The 24,642-nt window shown below is 42.1% G+C and overlaps 2 protein-coding genes across 6 annotated transcripts; one reads left to right on the top strand and one right to left on the bottom strand.

Moving 5' to 3' along the window:
- Positions 1-646: 646 nt before the first annotated feature.
- Positions 647-24,414, bottom strand: RB195_002614 (uncharacterized protein; the record flags this gene model as incomplete). 5 transcript variants are annotated; one of them, XM_064199959.1, is made up of 19 exons in its annotated part: positions 647-745; positions 3,960-4,046; positions 4,108-4,197; positions 9,695-9,787; positions 9,840-9,916; positions 10,008-10,120; positions 10,175-10,305; positions 12,842-12,940; positions 15,735-15,838; positions 16,173-16,312; positions 17,531-17,604; positions 19,726-19,812; positions 20,127-20,216; positions 20,302-20,394; positions 20,467-20,543; positions 20,599-20,711; positions 20,778-20,911; positions 21,262-21,360; positions 24,322-24,414. In XM_064199959.1, 19 exons carry the CDS (start codon positions 24,412-24,414, stop codon positions 647-649), a joined length of 1,893 nt encoding a protein of 630 aa, XP_064055837.1. The 5 variants fall into 5 exon arrangements, with proteins under 5 accessions (XP_064055837.1, XP_064055838.1, XP_064055839.1 ...); XM_064199960.1 differs by having other exon boundaries at positions 4,114-4,197; XM_064199958.1 differs by lacking the exon at positions 16,173-16,312 and adding an exon at positions 16,052-16,137.
- On the top strand, positions 5,064-6,171 carry RB195_002615 (uncharacterized protein; the record flags this gene model as incomplete). The annotated part of the gene is made up of 3 exons (XM_064199961.1): positions 5,064-5,176; positions 5,481-5,600; positions 5,991-6,171. 3 exons carry the CDS (start codon positions 5,064-5,066, stop codon positions 6,169-6,171), a joined length of 414 nt encoding a protein of 137 aa, XP_064055842.1.
- Positions 24,415-24,642: the final 228 nt, after the last annotated feature.

Below are 24,642 nucleotides of genomic sequence, written 5' to 3'. Positions count from 1 at the left end.
TGCAAATCCACAAAATGTTCACTTGTGTGCTTTCAACGTGCATTGAGTCAGAGAGGGATATCTGCATATACCTTCCGGTTGCAGAAGAACTGCAGAGACGCCAAGATGTTGATTCTCAGACTCCGAGAAGTTCTAAAGGACTCTGTCAAACACGTCAAACTGCAGTTTTTAATCGCTCCTGAGAGTAGAGTGTTTGAACAGTTTCGAGCGGGCTGTGAACACTTTTACACAATCTCTAAAGAAATATCAAATTAATCTCCATGTGCGACTTTCGATAAACCTCGGCATGTTAGTGCTTCAATAATTGTTTTCTTTAGTAGAGCCGTACACGAGGTTGTTATAGTCCTTTATTCGTGGCTAACGTTTCGGCAATATCGCCTTCTTCAGAGCCTGAAAGGGGTGAAATCGAACGTTCGATTGAAGAAGGCGATATTGCCGAAACGTTAGCCACCAATAAAGGACTATAACAACCTCGTGTACGGCTCTACTAAAGAAAACAATTATCAAATTAATTATCTGTAACGATTTCGATGAATCGGGATCTGATGAATATCTCTATCCGATGACCTTCACATTTTCAAGAAAACCATTAATTTATAAATTTATTTGGTAAGGAAATTACTTAAAAATGTTACGCTGTTTAACGTCACTCTACAAGCCATCCAGTGCAGCGGATGTAATTGTGGTTGCGGTTCAGTTTTTTTAACAGTTCGATTTCCTCTCCGTCAAGCACTAGTTTTGTGGCCTAAATATATGTTTTTATATGTTTAGAATGGGAGTACAACCTTCAATGTTTGGTTTATGCCAACGATGCACCTCTACCTTATATACCAATGCAACCGTACAATTGCAAAAAATAATATAGTTCCTTCTAATCTTTCCTCATGGACTCAAAGCTTTCTTTTCCAGCTATTTGATCCCTTTTCTTCTTCAACAGAGTGAGCAAACATACGTCTGCCAATGTTTCTACAGAATTCTAGGAGTTTCTATCAAAAACTGTCTCCAATTGCTACCTTTTTGGAGCAATGCCACTAAATCTCCATTGCCTCAGTTCTAAGTGTTTGATATTCTTTCCTTATATTTTATTATTCTTTCCAGTTTTTTTTTTCGATAAAAATGCGACACATTCTCGCACCTGACAGAAACAAATAAAAGCGTTTCAATTACCGGCTTGGGAAAATTGAAAATCAATATGACAGGGATACTTATTCGTCTATGACATCCAAAACGAAGCACAAAAAATTAACAACGTGAAACACGTAGTTCAACAGAATACAAAGAGAAAAACAGCTAAATATGAACTGATTCAAACGATAGCTTTTTGAAAATTGCACAAAATTAAAGTGAAATTGGGGAGTTTTCAAAGTTGACATCTTTGCTTTGGTGGATAGAAGTCGTGACGAAGTTATCGAGCATCATGATGAAGACCAAGCAATTCCCTTACAAATCCAAAACCATCACCAGCGGTGACAGGGCTCCAAGCGATATTAAAAACATTACAGGAAGACCGTGGACCCACGTGGTCACACATCTTCACAAAGGCCGAAACAATTTTTGATGCTTTTCGTGCGCAACGCTAAAGGAGAAACCACTCGGTGACCTTGCGATAGAGACAAATGGAAGAATTAGTGGCGCCCGCTCCAGTTCGAGGAACAACGAGAATCAAAGTGATCAGGAGTACTCCGTACTATCGCAGTTCTGAGTTCCCCTAATCTCCTTCATCACCACCACATAGCAAGAAAGACGTTCGAGAAAGTGATTCGCGCGCCCTCAGAAAATGATGATTGAATGTATAGTCCGATAGCACTGGCATCTTTTGTGACTTCTCCTGGCTTGAGAAAGACACGATGTGACACACTAAGAAATTCACTTCTTCCATCTTCCTGCTATGCAACCCGAAGCTCGTGGAACCCAGTAATTTACGACTCTTCTTCAACGACAGCCCTTAAGACCCTCTTCTTTTGTCGGACCCACCTACTTTTACTTCACTTAGTAATCGAGGCAGCGTCTCTGATCATCGATCGTTGATGTAGGATAGAACTTTTTTTCTAATTGCATGGAACTGGATCTGAAAACCACCTTCCAGGTAGTGTTCCGTCACCCTCATGCCATTTTTCTTCTCTTTGCAAAATGTCCAAATTTTTTTAAATACGTATAAAGAAAAAGCGATGGCGGTGTTAAGGAGGTGGACGCGTGCACTGTGCTTCCGCCTCTTTCACTACGACACCGATGTTTTTATATGCTCTTCAAGAAGTCTCTCCTGCCCACGTGTGGAGCCAGCCACTCTTCGCTGATCCAACTTGCCGACTTTAATATACCTTGTTGGAATGCTCAGTACATTCGTTTAATGTGTGTGATCACGAATTCATCGCTTCTTCATTAACATCACATTCTCCGCTTTTAATCATAAACCAACCATTAACAAATTTCTTCGAAAACAATCAGATTTCGTTTTGATTAGGTGCTTGCTTGTTTCGTGATGTGATATGATTGCTTACTGAAGCTCTTTACCCGCAAGTGATCTTTGCTTATTTACTGTGGAAGTCTTTGCTGTACAAGCATTCCTTAAATCACCTTCGTCTTAGATGAATCGAATGCGATCTCCAAGTTGTTGAAAGTGAAGTATTGAGGTAGTTCTTACACTTAGAAACTAGAGGTTCTGAAATGGCATGTTCATTTTTTCTCAGGTGATTACGAGGAGGGCGGTGAGAGTTAGAGCCGAAGAGATCAAAACAGAAGTTGCGGATGATTTTCTGCTCATCCCTCCACAGTGCTTTTAGGTAACGTTATCAACAAACACTTTCTACTGACAGTGCTATTGTCGATTTCATAATGCTGTTTACCGAATTACTCTCACATCCAGAGTAAAAAGCTTGATTTTTGGACTATTAGAAGGTTTCATGATAAACTCAGAAAGATTTTCCCCGTTCAACCAATTGTGAACCTCGATTAAGTTCTTCCCCGTATAACTTCTAGATTCCTTTTCTTCGCAATTCGACACTGGAACGATGCGGCGAAAATTGTCAAAGAAGGATTCATCTTCTGATTTGCATCTCCGTTAGCGAGTTTCCGAATCCAAGACACAGTTGGTGTTCCCTGGATTGAACCATAACGGGACTCTCCACTTTCTGTATTAGGAGAACGACATGTTTGATGTGCTATCCCCGACGAAAAGGACTGCGCCAGGTTCCGCTGACAATTAATTGGGTTAAAATTTTGCTGGCCATTGGTGTATGTGAATACATGAACAAGAAACGTTTACTTTCTGTTGGGTTGGGAACTAAGTTCGTAGCGTTCTTATATTTTCTTTGTTTTACACAGATTTTTTTGCTGTTTGACAAAGTTTGTAATATTCATTCGTTAGAGCTCTTTCTGCTCTACAAAACTGTGTTGATTGTCTTTTTGAGTAATTTAATTCTTAATTACTTTTGAGGCTTAGAAATGGAGTATCCGGGAGGTAAAAACATTTTCGACATCTGCTCTTCTTCGCTTTTCATCGAGGCCAAAAAGTTGCTGCAGCAGCCCGGGACATTTGCAACGTATACGGAGAAGGTGTCATAGGCGAGTCTACAGCACGGAATTTGTTCTTCGCAAAGTTGCAAAAATGGCGATTTTAACGTCGACGACTCGCCTCGTTGCAGAAGACCTTCTGACTTTGACGAAGAGCGCCTAACCGCACTCTTGAAGGAGAACGGTCGCCAAACAAGTCGTGAATTGATAATCATAATCGATTAATTTGTTGTTAATATTAATGATTTTTGATTAAATGAATGTCCTTGATAAGAACGCTACGAACTTATTCCCCAACCCAATAAAATCATCTGTTCGAGGTCAGTGCACTCGTGAAAGACCGCTGTCTTTAAAAATGCTAGTTGCATCAAAGAGGGCGCTACAATAAATGAGTTGGAATGCACTTTTCATGTTGTGATATGAAAGTCCGGAAGTCCAGGAAGTCGAACCTCAAAGTTTTCCCTGATTTCGCGAGGTACGATCGATCTCGGAACTACTCCTACTCCTTGGCTCACCGCGAATGAAAGCAAAATGATCTGAGCATAGATATTTGGTAAAGCTGTTGATTTCCTGGGAGAGTTTAGAAACCAATCTTACCGCTACCGTTTTGAATCGTCTCTTTGCTATATCGACAAGTACTGGTTCATTCACTAAAGTAGGTGCAAAACGCGCCATAGAGGAGAACGCCTAAATTAGCTGGAGCAATATTTGGGAAAAACTAGAGTTTTTCTGTTTTTAAATTGTATGTTTTCTATTATATATTACACGTGTCAAGCATTGTTCAGCAATGAAACTGGACATCGATCGGATAACTAAATAGAACACATGGGCTTCATGAACCCATTCACAGTGAGATAATAATAAAATGGGATTTAAAAAGTAGTCGATAACTTCAATTATGCACCGTTTTCACCTAACCACCTCACCTAAAGCGAAATTAAATGCTTCTTCTGATCTTTCGTACTTACTCCTCTAATATACAATGATCAGAAAGTGAAAAAAAAAATAGTGACTTAATTTTCTTTGGCTTTACATGAAATTAAATTTGTGTTACTTCTAACACCCTTTTCCCTTCTTTTTTTTAGAAGAAATTTAATTTGAAATGATGATCGAACGAAATTTCATTGTTTCATTCTTGATTCTGTCAGTGACTACGTTTAAAGTGTATTCAAACTCGATTCTATATCTATGTTCCTTCAAGGTGGATTCAGGGGATGGACTCTCTCTTTCTGCTCTGCTAGGATCGGCTTATAATACTACCGTATCCCACACCTCGGTCCGGCCAAATTAGTCAAGTGACTGGGAGGTGTAAGGGAGGCGGTTTGGAGTCGTCTCCAACAAATAAGCTCCACTCGTTCTCTCCGGGAGGGGCAATGTTCTCCGAGACTCATGTTTAAAAACTAGAGGCCCACAACCTGCCCATGGATTTTAAATTTATATGCAAAATGGTAGTGGAAGAAGTCTCCTGATTTCGGAGAAGGCATAATGCGGCAGCGCCAGGAAGGACGAGGTTGCAGGAGTCATATAGGCTACCGAAACGGAAAAGGACTAGGATGACGATCTGTACTTATGACGCCCTTACGCTTGCATCGGATGCGGCCATTGAGGATCTGATGATACAAGCTAGAAAGCTTAGGTACGATGTCATCGGACTGGCCGAGAAGGGGTGACGCCACCCACTGAACGCCGTGTATGACGCTGGAGAAGAACTATTCTTGGGAGCACGCGACAGTAGATGACTTGGTATCCTCGTCAACGCGAATATGGCAATAGACACCGACTCTTTCAAACAAGCTACAACCTCGAATCGGACGTTTACGGATGAGAAGTGGTTCAACGCCAGTTTTGACTATCTTCGTAAGCTTACGCTCCAACATCAAGCCACGAAGAACAAGAAGTTGAAACTTTCTATATGGACGTGGAGAATCATACTTTTTACAAGATCATAATTCGTGAACGCCAAAATTCAGCGCCAAAATTGGCCCCAGAAGAATACCTGGAGAACTTCACATCGGAACCAACGGCCTTCAATGGAATGAGCAGGGGGAGAGCCTTTCCGTGTTCATCATGACGACTAAGATCATCCATGGGTATTCGCAATTCCAGAAGCACTCCTCTCTACCCTTAACGTGGGAATTTCTCGATGGAGGGTATCATAATGAACCACATCATCATCAGTGAAAGGTTTTGCCTGATGAATGTCGCTGTTGTACTAACATTTTATACGGGATCGAACTATCGCCTTCTTCGAGTAAGATTCTCTTTTACACAAAGAGGAGAAAAAGCCGCGAAGTCCTTAAAGCGAAATTCCATCATCGACCGAGAGCTCTTCGCTTCGTTTTTTGGCTTTTGGGGAGATACCATCATGGATAACATCGACGACGAGTATAAACGAAAGTTCCAAAACCACCAAGACGCCTGTCTCCGGAAACTCTGATTTCCCACTTACGCTCAACGGAACGAACGTCTGAATACTTCAGCTGTGTGTATATAGGTCGGGAGATCAACATGATGAACTACCTGACCTCCGAGCTGGGCAGAAGGAAAGGAGTGGCTTGGGGAGCATTCAGTGGCATCGAGGGTGTAGTGAAGACCGGGAACATCCGGCTCCGTGTTCACACCACCGTTCTTCCTGCTCTGACCTACCCTTCAGAAACGTGAACGTTTCGCAAGCAGCAGGAAAATGCGATCAGCGTCATAGAACGCGAAACTGAAAGGGTGATGCTAGGAGTAACCAGCTTTACCCAAGCGAAAAAAGAGATTCGAAATTCACTTCTACGCCGTCGATCGAAGATCAGAGACGCTGCCGCGTATCCCAAGGAAAGCAAAATTAGGTGGACCGGACACGTGATGCGTTGCAACAACAATCGTAGAACCAGAGCGGTGAAAGGGGGGATACCCGCAGGAAGAACGCCGATCTGATGGTCAGACCTCTTTACGAATTCCTTCAAAGAAAGGAACGACGCTCTTTGAGTATCTCGCGAGGAGAGATAGCACTAGGCAGCATTTGCGCGCGATCGAGAAGTATGGAAACGTTACTGGTGCCCGTTAGAGCAAATCGATGAACAACGGGAGCTCAGGTGATACAAGATGGGTTTTTCTCTTGTTTTCGCCGAACAATTAGCACCGAATGATTTGCTAACATGAAATGACGTGAAGGTCATCATTGTACTAATAAACATAATGTTCTACATGAGATTACGCAAAATATGAGTCACTATTTAAGCAGATTTTTGCGTGCGTGTTTCCAGTTTCTGACGAGGAGACCAAAGCAACGTCAGCAAAGGCGCAGGGAAATAGATATACCAAGAAGTACATGGGGGTGATATGCAACACATGCAGTTGTTACTACTATGAAACATCATGATGTATAATCATGATGTTTCATCATAATAAATATATGATGTAATGTATAATTATAATAAGGGTTTATTCTGTCACGTGTGTGTGTCAGTCACGAAATTCAAAAAGGGGGGTCCACCGGCGTCGAGTTGTTGCCTCGATGCTAGAAGGCTATAAAATGGGGTGTGAGGGGTCCACCGGCGCCAGATACCCATAGAAGGGGGGTGTGATGGGTCCGCTGGCGCCAGGTACCTATAGAAGGAGGTGTGACGGGACCACCGGCGCCAGATACCTACAGGAGAGGGTGCGACGGGTCCACCGGTGCCAGGTACCTATAGACCTATAGGAGGGGGTGCGACGGGTTCACGATAGCTATAAAATGGGGTGCGACTGGTCCCACGGCGTCGGATTGGTGCGCCGGCGCCAGATAGGTATAAGGTGGGGTGAGACGAATCCCGCGGAATCGAAATGGTGCGCAATAAGTTCGCGTGCATGTCGCAAAAAATAAATGGTTAAAGCCGTTTTATAGCCGTGGCCATTGCGCGCGTTGCTTTTCACCTTTCATGACTCCTCCGTGTGTTCATTTCCTTCTTCATTCGCCTCAAGTTGGTAGCATGCCGCTCTCAGAAAGTGGAAACACGCATGCAAACGGGTGCTCAAATAGTAGCAAAATGTTTATATGATTTGACGTGGAACGTTATCTTTATCAGTAGGATGATGTCTTTCACGTCATTTTATGTTAAAACATCATTCTGTGATAACTATTGGGGGAAATCAGGAGGAATACCCATACTTCGAGTAATGCTTTCAAATTGTATCTATATTATTCTGGCATCGAAAGAGTGTTTGTAGCTGATGTTAGAATATTCTCCAAATGTAGAATTGACGCATTTGGAAGGAAAACTGGAAGACCGGCTGGTGGATAAGTGGAACCGAAAGTCTGAAGTCCGGTTTTAGCCGGACATTCAGACTGGTATGAAACATAACATAACAACAACTATGCTCACAACGTCTCATTTCTTCTTCACAACTCACTCGAACTTGTCACGCTCGGAGCTATGCAAGGTAGCGCACCAATCTGTGGGATCCTTCTCGTTCCCTTTTGGAATTTCTTAACTAACATACACAGACCTACACACACGATATTATGTAGATACATGATGATATATGATCATACATGGTACATGATCATACATTATACATAATAACGCGCTTAGTCCGTGTATGTGTATCTGTGTGTTTGCCTGTATGTCACCAAATTACTCATGATGATGCAAAACTCTGCACCGCTGTGATGCCTAACCACCGCAATGCACATGGTAAGCAAGCACTCTACCTTTTCACCACTGTCCAGACATGAGGTAATGTACCAGTCTGAATGTTCGGCTAATGCTGGACTTCAGACTTTTTTTTTTGGTGTTCCTTCGCTAGCCTTCACTGATCTATTAATCAAATTAATCAAAAATTAACCGTGGTGATATTTTCTGTCGAATCAGAATTCTGTTTTTCTAACAACGTTTTTTTTTACTACAAATAAAGGAGAACAGATTTCATAGCTTTCTTTCTGGACGCGTCAGTTCTACATTTTGAGAATATTCAAACTTTAGCTACAAATACAAATACTCCTTCGATTCCAATATAATATAGATACAATTTTAAAGCATTACTCAAATTATGCTTTTCTTCCTGCTTCTCCAACAGCTACCAAAGAATGACGTCAAATATAAAATGACGTGAACGACATCGTACTGATAAAGATAACGTTCCTCGTCAGATCATGTAAACTGTTGGCTACTATTTAAGCAGCCGTTTGCGAGCGTGTTTTCAGTTCCCGAAGAAGTTATTGTAACCAACTTGAGGCAAACGTGTAAAGAAACAGACGCACAGAAGAGTCATAGAGGTAAAAAGCAACGCGTGCAGTGACCACCAGTATGAAACTCTTGCAAGTCCCATTTACCCTTTGCGACATGCACACGAAGTTACTTCGCAATAATACTGCATTATGGCACAACAGTTCTACGTCCGTTGCCCCCTTTCATAGCTATCTGGCGCCTGCGCACCAATTCAACGCCGTGGAAACCGTCCCAACCCATGTTATAGCCTTCTGGCGTCTGATTTCGTGATTTCGTGACACACACACACACACCAAACACACACACACACACACACACACACACACACACACACACACACACACACACACACACACACACACACACACACACACACACACACACACACACACACACACACACACACACACACACACACACACACACACACACACACACACACACACACACACACACACACACACACACACACACACACACACACACACACACACACACACACACACACACACACACACACACACACACACACACACACACACACACACACACACACACACACACACACACACACACACACACACACACACACACACACACACACACACACACACACACACACACACACACACACACACACACACACACACACACACACACACACACACACACACACACACACACACACACACACACACACACACACACACACACACACACACACACACACACACACACACACACACACACACACACACACACACACACACAGTTTATTCAGTGAGATTTTCAAGCGGGACACAGAACATACTAATGCATCCTTTTGAATGTATATTAAGTACAGTTGTTAGTACCTAGATAGCAACTAGAGTTTTTCTTTAACATTTCATGTTTTGCGTATTATCCAAACAACAAATATTCATTGTTTTTGCACGTTGCAAACTCTAAGATTCTACATTATAAACCCCACGAAAGTGTTTGTCACCAACCTGCAAAAAAATCCCCTTCTTTTTACAGTATTGCCTCAATTCCTCTCGAGTAAAGTGAGGGTGAAATTCTACCTGATCAGAGCATGGGATCATCTGAAATACTTAGTTGTGAATGTGTCGTCAATTTTTTTATCTGCAGCACTACCTTACTATACTCTTTGATTTCTTCTATGTGCGAAATTTCGTAGTTGGACACTCCAACAGACCTGATCTTCCCTTCTTCTAAAAATTGAACACATTAAACAAAACAATCGAACATATGGTCAAAACATTATGGCGGGAGCAAGTGAACAAAACGTGACTAAGCTACTACCTTTTAGCTTCTCCAATTCCAGATAAGTAAGCTTACGGTGGAGCTTATTTTTTTCGTCTTTATCATCACATTTCAGAGCTTTTGGATAGTGAATAAGGACCATGTCGATATAACTAAATTACCCAATTTTTGCACCAGTTTCATCAGAGCCGATGGACGCTTCTTACCTTACTTTCAGTTTTACAAGAGAATTTAAAACCAGCCTTCTAGCTCCACCGGCTGGGTCATCAGGATCTATGTGGAACTTCGTCGTTATAAAGACGTCTTCACGTGTCAAGCCATATTTGGGAAGAAGGTCCTTAGTTTCACTCATTTCAGTTCTTCATTTCTTTTCTTCTGCATTCAGCGACAGGGAAAGAAAAATATCGCAACTTCTGTCTTTTGTCTTTAACTACTTTTGTTGAGAAGTTGGAAACGGAGGCAAATGATACGATCGGACATGATAGAAGCCTGGGACAGATTCACAGCTTTTCACTACATAAACATGAGGTTGTGTCGTACAAAGGCGCTCCCCGGCGACGTTGACCCAAATTCCTCCACCAAGTTATTGTAGTCGTTCCTAGCAGCTACTGCGTTGCCTCCTACGCTCTCCTCATCAGCAACAACGCAATATATCGTGTTGTTTTCGATGGCGGACGTTATCTGATGAGTGTTTGGTGGAATGCATGCAAACAAACGGCACATGCAAATATTCTAGCAGTTTGGACAGAGCGGCTTACTGGATATCAGTCGACAGCGAAAGCCACTTTGGTATAACGTAACGGAGAGTTGTCACCAATGATTCCCGCACCCTCTAGATATTATTTCATTAGGGTTGGGTTTTGGCAGAGTGCTGAACGACAACACCTCTTCCAATATCTGGGTAATTTCCGTTGTATAAGTGTGCAAGGTAGCCTAGCTGTGCGTGTATCCTCAGATTCCAGATGCGTCTAGGGTGACGGCGAGCAGGTAGCAATCAGACCCGTATACGCGACTCCGAGAATGGTTGACTGGGCCTATCGCCAGAAACCATAAGTCAATCAGCGGCTCGGACTGGAGGTTACACTATTTGCGATTGTGAGGTAATAAGAACACAAACAAGGAACGTGGTTCGTTCTCTGTCAACTTAGAATTCAATATCAGAAAACTAAAAATTAGCTGTAGGTGTGGACCCAAGTTCTTATGTGGGAAAGCCAATATTCTAGTTACGCAATAGAACACATATAGCTAGAGTACTGGGAAACGGCACGCAAAGAGAGTATGCCTCGTCATTCAATAGAGCTTCACTGAACTTCTTTTGCGGTAACCTGTGCGTGCACGTTATGTACGCCAAGTCACTGAAGCTATTGTTTTACACCAACAATCTGCAACCGTTAGCATTTGCAAACGCAGTGATTAAAGTAATTTTCTCACGATTATCTTATATTGATATATTATCTCTAAATGTAACATCTTCAGTCCAGAGGAGCCGAACTCTTTTTTACCGTTTTGAAATATCGGAAATTTTTTTGCTTTTCTGGAGCTATGAATTCCGAGAACTCAAAAACAAATTTGGAAGTGTTTTTAATAAGTACGAAAGGTTTCTCTTCTTCTCCACATTCTACTGTTTTTTCCGAACTTTCGTGTTCTTAATGTTGTGAACAATTTTACGTCATTTAATAAACAATTGCTTCTCTACATGATTTCTCACTACGGTTCAAATACACTTTGTAATGACCAATCATATGGAAATACGGTGAAAAACTGCTTCAAAAAGAAGAAGGAAGCAGTCCGAGGAAGAAGTGGAGAAAGGACAGCGCTTGTTTTGCCCATGGATGCAACCCACCATCCCAATAATAAGAAACACAAGATGGACGGTACATACATGCGCACAAACAATTAAAAATATTCATACGCAGACGATTTCCTCCTTTATATAGAGTGGGTAAAAAGTCTTCTCTTCTAAGGTTTTTGAAATACGAAATGGTTTTTATCATATGCATTGTCTGGGTAATAAAAACCGTTTCATGTTTGTACAGTATTAATTACTCTTCATATCAGACTTATATGAAACGGCTTTTATTACCAAGATATTCTACGTGAGAACACTATTATGTGCGTAAATGCGCAGTGTTATACAGGACGGACCAATTTCTTCCGAACATTGCGCCTAGACCCTTCGGACAGATTATAGACTCTTTCTTTAAACGAAATATAAAATAGAAGTTCAATCGACTGTATCGATATCATTGAATTCAGTGTGTTTCTGCTCCAGACGTTCTTCTCAGCAGTTGTTTTGGTTCATGCTGGTCACGATCCTGAGCTATATTCAAAAATATCGAACTCTTTTGTTTTTGAGTACTCATTGATTAGATCCAGTCGAACCTTGCTAGCTGCGGCTCTGGTATATGTCGACCTCGAATACGATGACTGACAACTTCACTTGAGAGAATCAATTTCATCTATTTATTGATTTTCCCTTTTTGTTCCCTAGGTTCGGTGTAACCTTAGCTGAAGATATTTTTTTGTACTATAGTTGTATATTTGGTGCAGATTTCGAGCAAAATATCTATCTGTGAGGAGTGGTGTCGCAGAGCTCCAATGCGCAAACAGCACCGTTTTCTGCCATTCTCTTCCAAAAATATTTAAAAATTGCGGAAGTTGGTGCTCTCGCGCGAAATGATAATGACCGGGCATAGTCGGCGCAACCAACAACTGTACAATCAACGAATTTTTAAGTACGCACAAATATGGTCCCAGTTGCCGTTGTGCTCGCTATTCCTCTCATACTTATAGTAACAACACACTCTCAAACACATTGTCCAGAATGTCCTACCATTTTAAGGAAAAACCGTTGCAATCAAAAGTGAGCATACTTCCAGTGCTTCTCCAAGCTCAGCTTCGTTCTCGTAGTACCTTGCCGTGTCAAATAGGCGATAACCGCACCTGAGTGCCTCATTTACTGCATGCTTTACCTGAAAGCTAATGCACTTACAGTAGAAAACATCGGTTGGCAATTTAGTGCCAAAGACATTAACAAAGTGAAGAAAGTGCTACCGTTTCTTACTTAGCTCCTCCATTTGCAGCGAAGCCATGTAATGCTTAAACTCGTGTCTTATGCCCCGTATTCTATATTTGTCTACAGAGACCCCAATACCGTCAGTTTCATGATACTCCGCCTCTGAAGAACTGGAAAAGCCGACCATTTGACCGGCAGTTCTTCTGCGAGGCAGCCGACACCTCGTGGATCCCAGTTTCGGCTAGTCCAACGACTGACTCTCTTACAAGACCCACCTTTGCTTTTTAATACTAGTAAAGCTGGGTCTATTAATGATTTTTCTTCGCAGTAACAAGGTGGTTACCTGCTAGTTATTACTTTTTATGTCCTACTTTTCTTGGATAGAACTTCGGTTTCTTTCTTTTACTTGCGTAGATACTCCGAGCATCATCGCTTTGATAGCGGTCAGTGGCGCTAATAGTATTATATTTGAACGCCTGCAATTTTTTCTTGAAGCGCAGGTAAAAACACGAAGAATGGTAGTGCTCTATAGATGTGTGTCGAGCCGGATGCTCTTCGACTTTTTCAAGATGCTTTCTGTAATCTCCTCGGGGAGTCTCCTCTGCCCACCTCTGGAGTCAGTCACCCATTTTGGATCCAACTTGCCGACCTCGACGTACCTCGTCGCAAACCTATTTTCCACACATTTCTTCGGGACCGATCAGCGATCATTTTTGATATGTTTATGTTTGGTGCTAAAGGAGACGGTTTGTAATGGAAACCGAAATGGAACATGCATGAAAGTGTTATGGGAACCGAACTGCAAACCCATGCATGGAAGTGAAAGCAACAACTGCAATCTCCTAGTTGTTGCTTTCACTTCCATGCAGGGTCAAGCGTGTAGTTGGGAAAAAACCCTCCTGAAAAGGACCCGCCATAGAAGACCCTGCAGAAAACGACCCCCTCATATTGTTCATTCTTATATAGGCCCGTAACAATGAAAAAAATAGTTGAAATAAACAGAATTAAAGAAACAGATTGGACGCTTAATAATAAATCAAAAATAATATATTGTAGCAAATATTATTAAGTACTAATGGATATTAATATAAAGTACTGCGAGAGAAAACAACAGAGAAAACATTGTAAAACCATTTTCACACCATTTCCTACTGTTGTCTCACAATTTAAGAACGGTTGAGAGTTTGATCCACTGGAATTTTTCCATTTTTTCAAAATGGAAAAACAACTAATGCCGAGGCAGCACTTCAAAAGCACTTTTTCACTATTTTCTTTTTCCTGCACACAGTTTTATCCATCAACAGTGATTACAGGAAAATTGACTGTCCCCTCGTCTTTTCTCCTTGCTCTCTTCATTTTTTCTCCTCTTCTGTCAAGCCTTAAGACCCCTTCCGTGCTCTGACACCTCTTTTACGACCCCTCTGTTGAGAAATTCTCAACGCAAGCTTGACCCTGCTTCTTTGTGATCCCACTTCAATTTCTGTGTGCTCATAAGTAGCGGTAAATATTTTAGGTGAAATAGCGACAATGCTGCCGAAACGCGTTCGACGAGATGAGCTACAGGTGGCCACAAAATGAAGAAAATGTCTAAGAATGCAACCTTCAAGCAAGTCAACAACAGCTGGGGAACAGATTTTGCTGGTCTGAACGGTATTGGTCCTCATTCTGAAGGGGAACGCAGGTCGTCTCGCCGGATGTACTTTCGCAGACATCGTACGGACATATGGCCCTGGATGATGCTGATAGTTCAAGTCCCTGATTTGTAGTTGGAGTTACAAATCCTCACTACGCTACTTTGAACAGCCTTCCAAAACCCGACAGATTCGGAAACCTCGGAAATTTCTGCGATTGTTCCCTCCAGAATGCAATAACCATCTTCTCCCCTATCGCCCCGATTGCGAAGCATTTCTGTTTTCAACGCTTGCTTTGAAACGTACTCCCTTTTAGAACTCAGGATTACTACGACAATCACACTGAATATCAAGTAACATCAAATTGTGAAGACGTCCGAATGGACATGTAGCTGCGAGGTCTTCAATTCTTTTGACTACTGTAATAATGCATTTTCTGAACAATTTCACCTTCTCTTTTGATACATGTACAATCAATTATACAGTTACCGAAAGGCAGTGTATGGTTCCGGTAGGTGAAGTGCAGTTGGCAAGAGGTTCCGCTGTGACTGCACGATCGATTGATGGTTCGAAATCTCTCTAGCCCCAACCAATATCACTCTTTCGAGATCGTTAAACTCGTGCCACATTTGACGGGAGGATGACAACAGCTGATTCATCGTCTAGCCCCCACAAGTCATTGTGTAGCTGGATACGTGTTTGTAAACCTCAAACGATTCTGAGTTGAAGTACTGCTCGCAGGCGCATCCCCATGGGAATTGTGATCGATGCCATGCACTTTATGCACTTAATACGTGATCAATTCGTAGAAGGTCACCATAGCGCCGCAATGAAACTTCTTCAAAGCTTGGCACTTCTTCAAAGCTACAAATGCGAGGCTAATCGAGCTTCTGAACAAGTGATCTTTTTCTGGTGTGAAGGAGGCATTACGCATAGACTAATCCTATAGTATTCAAGTTGTTTTGTGAAATGTTGAAAATTTTTGAACCATTGCAAAGCGGGAGAGATAGTAGAAATCTATCCCTCTCTCCGTCACTAATATGTAGGGGTTATGGTAGGACTGTACAGTTTTGATGCCAATATTTTAAAGGACTTATAGACAGCGATGGCTTAGCTCACCTCCTTTTCTGTAACTGTATACGTACCAAATCCAAAAAGAGGAATGTAATAGCCTGTGTTTAACTTGAAAGCTCCTCCTTTGACATTCTTCAAACTTGACATTTCTGTAATTACAGACTTTTCCATATGAAGTTGAAGGAGAAGTTCGTTTAGCTTCTCTTTTCTGTGGAGTTTACGTCAGAAGAAGCGTTCTTAGGAAGCTACAGTACGTTACTACAGGAATGACTATTTACGCGTTAGTCACAATATTATCAAATTAAGGCCTCCACATGTTTGTGTGAAAGAAGTTCCCTGTGACTTCTGAGTGGCAGTCTCACCATACGATAGGAGCAAAACGGAACGTAGCACGAAATCGACGTAGTACGAAAACCCCAGGGAAAGCGTTGACATCGTTTTCACCCGACTATAGACAAGTTCCAACTGAATCATGCAACCAACCGTTCGGGAAAGACAGAAAGGCGAACAATATTCTGGATAATAAGTCGAGCCCATTCTTTGTGATAGCGGTATCATTATTATTGATTTGCCTGGTTTGACTGGAGTTCCTCTTCCTGTTTTCCTTCTGCTTTTCTGGCATCCTTCAGGATCCGCTCAATTACGTGATGGGAATTAAATTTAATGGATGCCCGATCACAATTTCGTGTTGAACGTTAACACTGTTCACTATACTAGAGTCTCAATTCACGATTTCTGTGCCAAAGGCATAAAAATCGTAAATTGAGACTCGTAAATTGAGTAGAAGTGTCAAACGCGACACTTCTACTCTTCTTTTTATTTTCGCACTATTTAGATAGGATAGTAAGTGAGAGAACAAAAGGCAGTAGGCAATAGATGGCTAAGATTGCACACTACTCGTTAAGAACACATCTGCGAATATTTTGAAGAACTCATTAAAAGAAGCACATCTTGTCATAATTTCAAAGAACGACTCCTTGCAAATGTAGCAGTTAAAGATCTTGAAAAATTTGTCCAATCACTCTTTTTGAAATGCAACGACGTTTGGCTTCAATTCATGTTCATTTGAGCTTCATGAAGGCAAACTAGCATCCGCACAATGACTGTATCAAGTCAGTGTTTTATTCTCTCAAACACCAATTTATCGATTTCAGAGGCATGAAACGCATGGTTGGCAGTTTCGAACCATCGACTGGCCGTGCATTCGCAGCGGAACCTCTTACCGACTCTTATCGACCCCGCAGTCACGGCAAAGCATCTTACCACTGCTCTGCAGTAGACCCTAATCTTACAGATTTATTTCTTCAGTTGTCACGGCGAGATGAAAGGAGCGTTGAAAAAGACTCCCAGAGATGTTCGAAGTTCGTCACAGGATCTGACATGGGGTCTACGAGAGGTTCTCGAGCACGACGCGACCATATTTCGCGATAACGACTCGTGTCGCTGATGACGTACGAGCAGAACCGCTGTGGGTCCTGGACAGTGGGAGCCTCCTTCTCGTCACCCCAAAATGAATACTTAGCTAGGAAGAGTATGGTGAAAGAGTATGGTAAAGAGAAAGGTGAAAGAGTATGGTAAAGAGAAAGGTGAAAGAGTATGGTTGTACCCATAGAATAGGAATGATACTGCTTCAAATTGAACAAGAAACTAATGAAAAGCATCATTCACATAGTAGGACTGGAAGAACACTTTTCCCTGCTTACAGATATTCTCATTCCATGCTAAAAAAAACTATTTGCGCATTTAAATTTGCAAAAAAACAAAACCAATCTTTCATTGCATCAGCATAGAAGTTCCTAGTAAACAAAGTAGTTATTCAATCTACAAGCCACCCTTCGCACCGGACATAGTTCCTGTCCTTATTCAGACTTTCCAGTAGGTGAACTTCGGCCTTGCTCAGTTTTATCTCCGTGGCCTGAAATCTACATTTGTTATTGTTGTTTGAGACTCCATTCATACTCAACCTACAGTGAATGAGAGCACTGTGGTTGAAAACTGCGCCGCAGCTGAGGACACAATATTCCAGAATAAATAAAAAATTTCGACCGACCTGCATATTCTGTTTTTAAAAAAAGCGGGAATCGCAAAGGTGCTACTAGAACGATGATCAAAGTTTAGGATATCGTTGAAATATTACAAAAGAATCTGCAATAATCTTAAGTCAATGCTTAATTTCTCACGCTCTTCCTTCATAAATCATTTTATGCTTATTATATGACAACTTCCGCAAATACGAAGATCTTTAACTCGTCTCACTGGGCCCAGGGTTCTCCTATTTCTTTTTGTTTACTGTTCCCTTCTTTTCTCTTGTTGTTACTTTTTCCCGTGTAGGGAAAAAATTCTGGTTAATAGTGCAATATCGCGTTGGAGGCATATACCACGGGTACCGATTTCAGGTGGAGTATTCGTATACGGGATCGTAGATTATGGAGAGGGGGGTGGTTTCGTTCATCTCTCCCTGAATCACTTCAAGCAGCCGTCCCCCGAATGCTGTTTTTTTTTTACGATGCCTTCTATTGCAGCGCACCACCCTTGCACGCGTAGCGTCCCTTACTGCCTAACGCCCAAAACAGCATTCTGGAGGCGTCTGTTTGCAGTGATGCAAGGAGAGATGAGAGGAACTACCTCCGTCTCCATAATCTACGACCCCGTATACGGATACTCCAAATGAAATCCGCACCATCTCAGATTCGTTGTATGCTGCCTTTAACCATTACGTGCAAGAAGAAGCCACTCTTGACCTTTCGCATTTTACGTTTTCAGTAACAAATGACTGGAATTCAGCATCAGAGCGAAAACAGGCGAGAGTCACCTAAACGTCCGCGAAAGGCCTACGGTCGGAAGAGTATCAAGATGTGTTTTTAACCGACCTAAATATGAACACCTCATGCATAGTAAGCTCAAAGCGACATGAAGCGCGGTGCAGTTGCGTATACGGCTGCGCTCGAAGCAAAGCGGTGGATGGTAGCGGTTAGGATCGAACGACGACCCTTGCTAGCAGCATTCTTCGCCGCAGTTCGCGAAGGTCTCATCTCGACCGCTACGCTCCACCGCACCGCTTCGAGCGCAGCCGCCTACGCAACTGCACCGTTCTTCAAGTCGTTTTCTTCTTACTACATACTATGTGTGAACATTCTCGTGTCGGTAATTTAATAAGTATGATGCATCAACAATCAGGTGAACTTTTGCCGTGTTTAATGTTAAAGTGCTTCAATATATTATGAAAACAACGTATCTCGTTGTAACTTCGTTATCATACCAAGAAAGCATAAATATACTTCCCAGTGCCGAGGTTTCAAGAAGAGAGGACGTGGAGATTTATGTAAACATTTTTCAGAAATTTCCCAACCGACGAAATTCTCTTCATTGCACAATTTCTTTCCACCCCAACTATGGAGTAAAACCGAAACGGTCTAGCTTATGTTGCAATATTAAGCTAAAACAGAGCGACGCAGTTTTGTCTTCTTGTAGACAACTACGAACGAAAGATCACTACGCGGTGGTTGCTGGCAATGGGGGCGGAGTCAAATGTGGATCCTAAGTCTGCTGTAAATCCGATCGTAATAAATAAGTCGTAAATCGAAAGCAGAATGAGAAACAACACGACCACTGCCGTTCTTGTGCAGAGTATGGAAATCTAACAGATAGCGTTGGACCCTTCAGAGTTGACTTATCACGTGCGAATTATCACATCAAAGCTTCGAAGATCTTCACGAAATTTTATGATCGAGACAGAAATGAGGCCGATTCAGGAATATTCAAGTAGTAGAATGGAGAGGTGATAAAAATGAATCTGCTGAATTTCTAGAAAGTCATAGTACTTCCGCTTATTCCGGTCCTCTAATTGACGGCTTAGATTTTATTCCGATTTCTGACATATCTACATGCATGTATCGGAAAGATGTCATTGCAAACTGCAATTTTGCGCTTACTCTGTTCCAGCTGAAGCTATTAAATAATTATCTCTACAAGTTTTCCTCGATCATATATTTACCGAAGAGAATTGCAGCCAGTACTAGGAGAAAACCATCCTCACCTTTAAATTCTCCTCTATTCTTTGCGGTTGGGAAGATTTTGGAATGACACCAACCTCTTGGCTGAGTGCCCAAGACAAAAGGATAATCTGAAAATGATTGGAAATAAAGCGTTAAAGGCTTCACCCCACGAAAACGGACGACCCCGGGATGCCTGGGGGTCGTCCGTTCCCAGTGATACAGGAAGAAATGAACGGAATCATCCTCTTCCCACAATGTGCGACCCCGTCTGGAACCCGTACCACCCCAGATTCGTGGAGTGATGCCTTTAAAGCACATTGTTTCCATTGATTGCAGGGAAAAAAATCAGCCGCCATACAACATTAACTTTGTATTTGAATCATAAAAATAGATCGAGTGATCAACTTAGAAATTTTTAGAAGTTTTCATTGGATGTACTAACCGGAGCAGATGTACCGTACTTCATCGCTATCTGTAGAACGTTCTTATGCTCCAACAGCTCTTGATTGTGACGCGCTAATGAGGAGTACGCCTGAATTACTATACTCCAATTTATTCCTTCTTTTTATATCAAGGCACCAAACAAAATCTTGATCAATTGTTCACTATTTCTCTACCTGGAAGAAAATGTTATTCCCTACACAGTAGTCCCTCAGCTGGACACGCGTGAAATGCGGATGAAACTCCACTTGGTTCACTGCTGGCATATCCTTATAAAATTCTGTAGTTTTTAGCTCAACAATTGGGATAAAACAGTGCAGTGAACTTTAAATGAGGCATACCTGGGCATATCTCTTGATCTCTTCCATATGACGTATTTCATAGTTCGACACACCTACGGAACGCAACATTCCTTCCGCTAAAAATTTCGCTTTTTCAAAAAAATTCAGATCATAATGAACACATCACCCTACATTTCAACTTCTCCAACGCTAGATAGGTATTGCGTCGGTGAAATGCATTGGCTGGATCATTTGTTGTCGCATCTTTCGTCTTCGGGAAGTGAATCAACACCAAATCTACGTATCTAAAGGAAAAAAAATTTTCCACACTTGTGATCATAACAAAGTTTCCTGCGGTAAAACAGCAGAACCTGGTGCGAAGATCGCTGAGTGACTTCTCCAGAATCCCCCTGATCTCCTCGTAGAAGTCCTCGCAACTAGTTGGATAAATTTTTGTGGTAATAAAAACATCCTCTCGTGTAAGATTGTGTCGACGAAGGGAGATCTTGAAAAACATTTGAAAAGCACTGACAATATTTACTTTTTTCACAACAATTCTTCAACGTTTCAAGTTCCATGCGCCGAAGGATCAGAATATGTTGCGTCACTCTTCAAATAATACGACACAATTTTTGCTCCCTCTATATCTCAAATTCAGAATGAACAATGCTTTTCATAATCTAATATAGACTCTCCTCCATCTTTCTAAGAGACTTTCATTGCCCCTCTTCCAAAATTCACTCATTTGCTACGAGAACTCCCTCAGTGGAGGTGAAAAAACCGCATTATTTCTGAGTGAGCCAATAGCAACCGTTATCATAGCAGTGCAGACAAATAGATATACTGGAAAATCACCTCAAGGGCTTCTCCCAGATCGGCCTCGTTGAAGTAGAACTTGGCAGTATCGAAGAGGCGATAGCCAACACTCAACGCGGCATCGACAGCACGTTTCATCTTTAAATGCATACCTTGCATGGTAAGAGACACAATTATAGCCATGCATATGTCACACACACCATCATAACTTGATCCTTGCAATCCGAGTAGTTTCTTTCTTTGGTTATATTTGGATAGCAATAGGAATTAATTTTGGATGCGTAGATTAACACGAAAGTGCTCTCTAATGTAATCTATGTGTGACAACCACCCAAACCCTTACTGTTAACCCTTGCACTGCACATTTGAAGAAGGCGAATGTCAAAAAATACAGCTTTTCTACCAGTCTGATATCTACACATACGTTTTTGCATTACTATGAGGGGAGAAGACTTGGCAAAATTCGGTTTGATTGCTCAAATTATACCGTGCCACTGCTCTTCCCCCCCGCTTTTACCACTTTTTTTTGTTTAAATGTAGTGGAGGAGAAGTGGGGCTGGTGTAGCCCCTTGATGACACGCTCCGCATTATTCCAAAACCGCAATTTCGAAACCAACCGAACCTTCATTTCTCCGCTGTTGACAAATTGATCTTAGATTTCCCTGGGAGGATAAAAAACTGGCATGATACATCGGGTGGCCATAAGTAATGCCAAATGCTTTGTTCTTTTTTCCGTGCTAAGGAGAGTGAATACAATGAAAGTGAAACCGCGTTTTTTTCAGCTGTGCTTTCCAATATTGATTGGCTTTCCGAAGTTATTAGGTTGGCGCAAAAATAATGAGCTTTTTCGTTGCCTTATCTTTAACGACAAATTTTTTTCCTGTTACACCTATCTTTAATATTGGAAACCTTAGGCCGTTTTGTAGCGCATTTCGTTGTTGTTATTAGTGCTGGAGTGATTTTGAACGAAAATCAGTATTAGGCCAGTACCAGGACCCAGAAGATAGTATGTTCAGGCAAGATTTCCACCAAATCTTCTTCCATGAGTTCAAGCTGGGTAGGTCTGCAGAGGCGACAGCTCGGAATATCAGCACTGCTTCGAGTGAGGGAATCAGCGAATCCACGGTACGGAGTTGCTTCCAAAGGTTTCGTTGTGGCGATATGAACCTCTAAGTTAAAGGCATCACCCCACGAATCTGACGTGGTGCAGACTTCAGAAGGAGTATTCTTATAAAGGATAGTAGATTATGGAGGGGAGGGTGATCCCGTCCATTTCTTCCTAATTGCCGTAAAAAACGGTCCGGAAGATGTGGCGCCGCACAAAGCTGGCGCGCTCCAGTCGAATTCCCTATAGAAAATAGTGCACCAGAACGCCTGAAGCCGTATCTTCCGAGCCGTTTTCTACGGCAATTAGGAAGAAATGGATGGAATACCACCCTTCTCTCAATAATCTACGATCCCGTAAGCGAAAACTCCACCTGAATACGGTACCACCTCAGATTGTGGAGTGATGCCTTTAAGGAAGATCGCGGCCGCCCTTCTGAAGTTTAGGACCACCTGTTGAAGGTAATCGCCAAAGATGATCCTATTAAAACAACTCGAAGGGTTGCTTAGGAACTAGACGTTGGCCATTCAACAGTCGTCCGCCATTTGGAAAAAAAACTGTAAAGGTGAAAAAGTTGAAAAGGTGGGTCCCGTATGAACTGAGCGAGTCCCAAAGAAACCGGCGTTTTCAGATCTGCTCAACGCTTCTGTTACGCACAAGAACAATCCCTTTCTCTATCGTATTGTTGAGTGCGATGAGAAATGGATCCGTTACGACAACAGGAAGCGTGCTGCTCAGTGGATGGACAAGGATGAAGCTAACAGGCACTTCACAAAGCCGAAGAGAAGACCATGGTGACTGTGTGGTGAAGTGCTACAGGTGTAACCCACTACAGCTTCGTGAAACCTGGCGAGAACATCACTGCAGAGGAGTGCTGCAAAGAACTGGACGAAATGGAGCGGAAACCCCAAATTCTTCTCCCGGCGTTAGTGAACAGGAACGACCCAATTCTCCCAAACGACAATGCCCGGTCACACATTTCAAAGGTGGCGCTACTGAAGTTAAACGAATTAGGCTACGAAACTCTGTTTCACCCACCGTATTCGCCAGACCTTTCGCCAACCGACTATTATTCTTCCAGACATCTGGACAGCTGCCTGAGAGGTGAGAGCTTTCAATACCGAGGTAATGCCGAAAAGTTCTGGAAGTTCGTGGACTCCAAAAGGTCGGACTTTTATGCATCGGGAACAAGCAAGCTCTTATCTCATTGGCAAAGATGCGTGAACTGTAATAGTTCTTATTTCGATCGATAAAGATGATTTTGGGGTTAGTTATAGCGTTCCGAAGTGAATACTTGAAAACGAGCATGGGATTGGGATTGCTGGGAGTAGCATGGGAGTGGGATTCTGCTCACTCGCTTTCCCTAATCGTCGTAGAAAACGGTGCGTAAGGCGCTGTTCTTATGAGGGTTTTGTTTGCAACGCGCCACACTTGTGTATGTGCAGCATCCAGCGGTTGAAGATTAATGATGTCTTCTTACCATCCTATTTAAATAAAACCAATGAACCGATGAGGCTTCTGAGGAAACCAGAACGTGTACGTGAAGAGTCGTTCTAACGTATCCGACAGGAAATAAAGCTGTTCTCAACCCTTTTTTTCACGGCGATTAAGGAGAGATGAGGGAAACAGCCCCGGATCTCGCAAACTACAACCCGATCTCTAGCTTCCTCCGCGAATTCTCTCACCACATCTGATTCGGTATGTTGCCTCTAACTAGAGCCGAAAAATGCAATGCAATAAAATAAAATGTAATGCAATACGTCTTGCAAACAACAACGACCCAAAAAAATTGCATTTAACGTTGACAATCAGGATTACGCTAAATAATGAAAACGTTTCAAACAAAATGCTAAGAATCCGGTGGCACGTGATGTTTTGATAAATGCTTTTAGCAATACCTTGTGTAAATAAATGCTTTTCCCAACAAAAACAAATCCGCCGTCTTCCTTGCAAAATTCACGATCTATTACAGACTTTAAGGGGTTGAAACACACCAACTCTCCACTAAGTTTGTAGGTTCCGAGACCAACCAATGGGATCGCATAACCAGTGCGCAGCATGTGAGTGCCACCGCTAATCTCTTTCATTCCCTAAAAATAAGAATGCAGCATGTCGCTGGGTTCACTGCACGCGGTACACGGCTGTGTCTGCTAGATCTAGCATTGCATGGTTCATCAAAAGATGAGTTTTGCAACTCAAAGAAAGCCAATCCATGACAAAATTCGTTCCTAAAATTGTACGTAATAACTGTTGCAAAACGAAATGAAAGACGTAACTGGAGTGTCGCTATTGAACAGAATTATTAACAGTGAAGT

Source organism: Necator americanus, chromosome IV, assembly GCF_031761385.1.
Source record: "Necator americanus strain Aroian chromosome IV, whole genome shotgun sequence".
NCBI classification, from domain to species: Eukaryota; Metazoa; Nematoda; class Chromadorea; order Rhabditida; family Ancylostomatidae; genus Necator; species Necator americanus.
The sequence above is the reverse complement of the archived record's forward strand: the minus strand, read 5'-3'. Positions and strand labels throughout refer to the sequence as shown.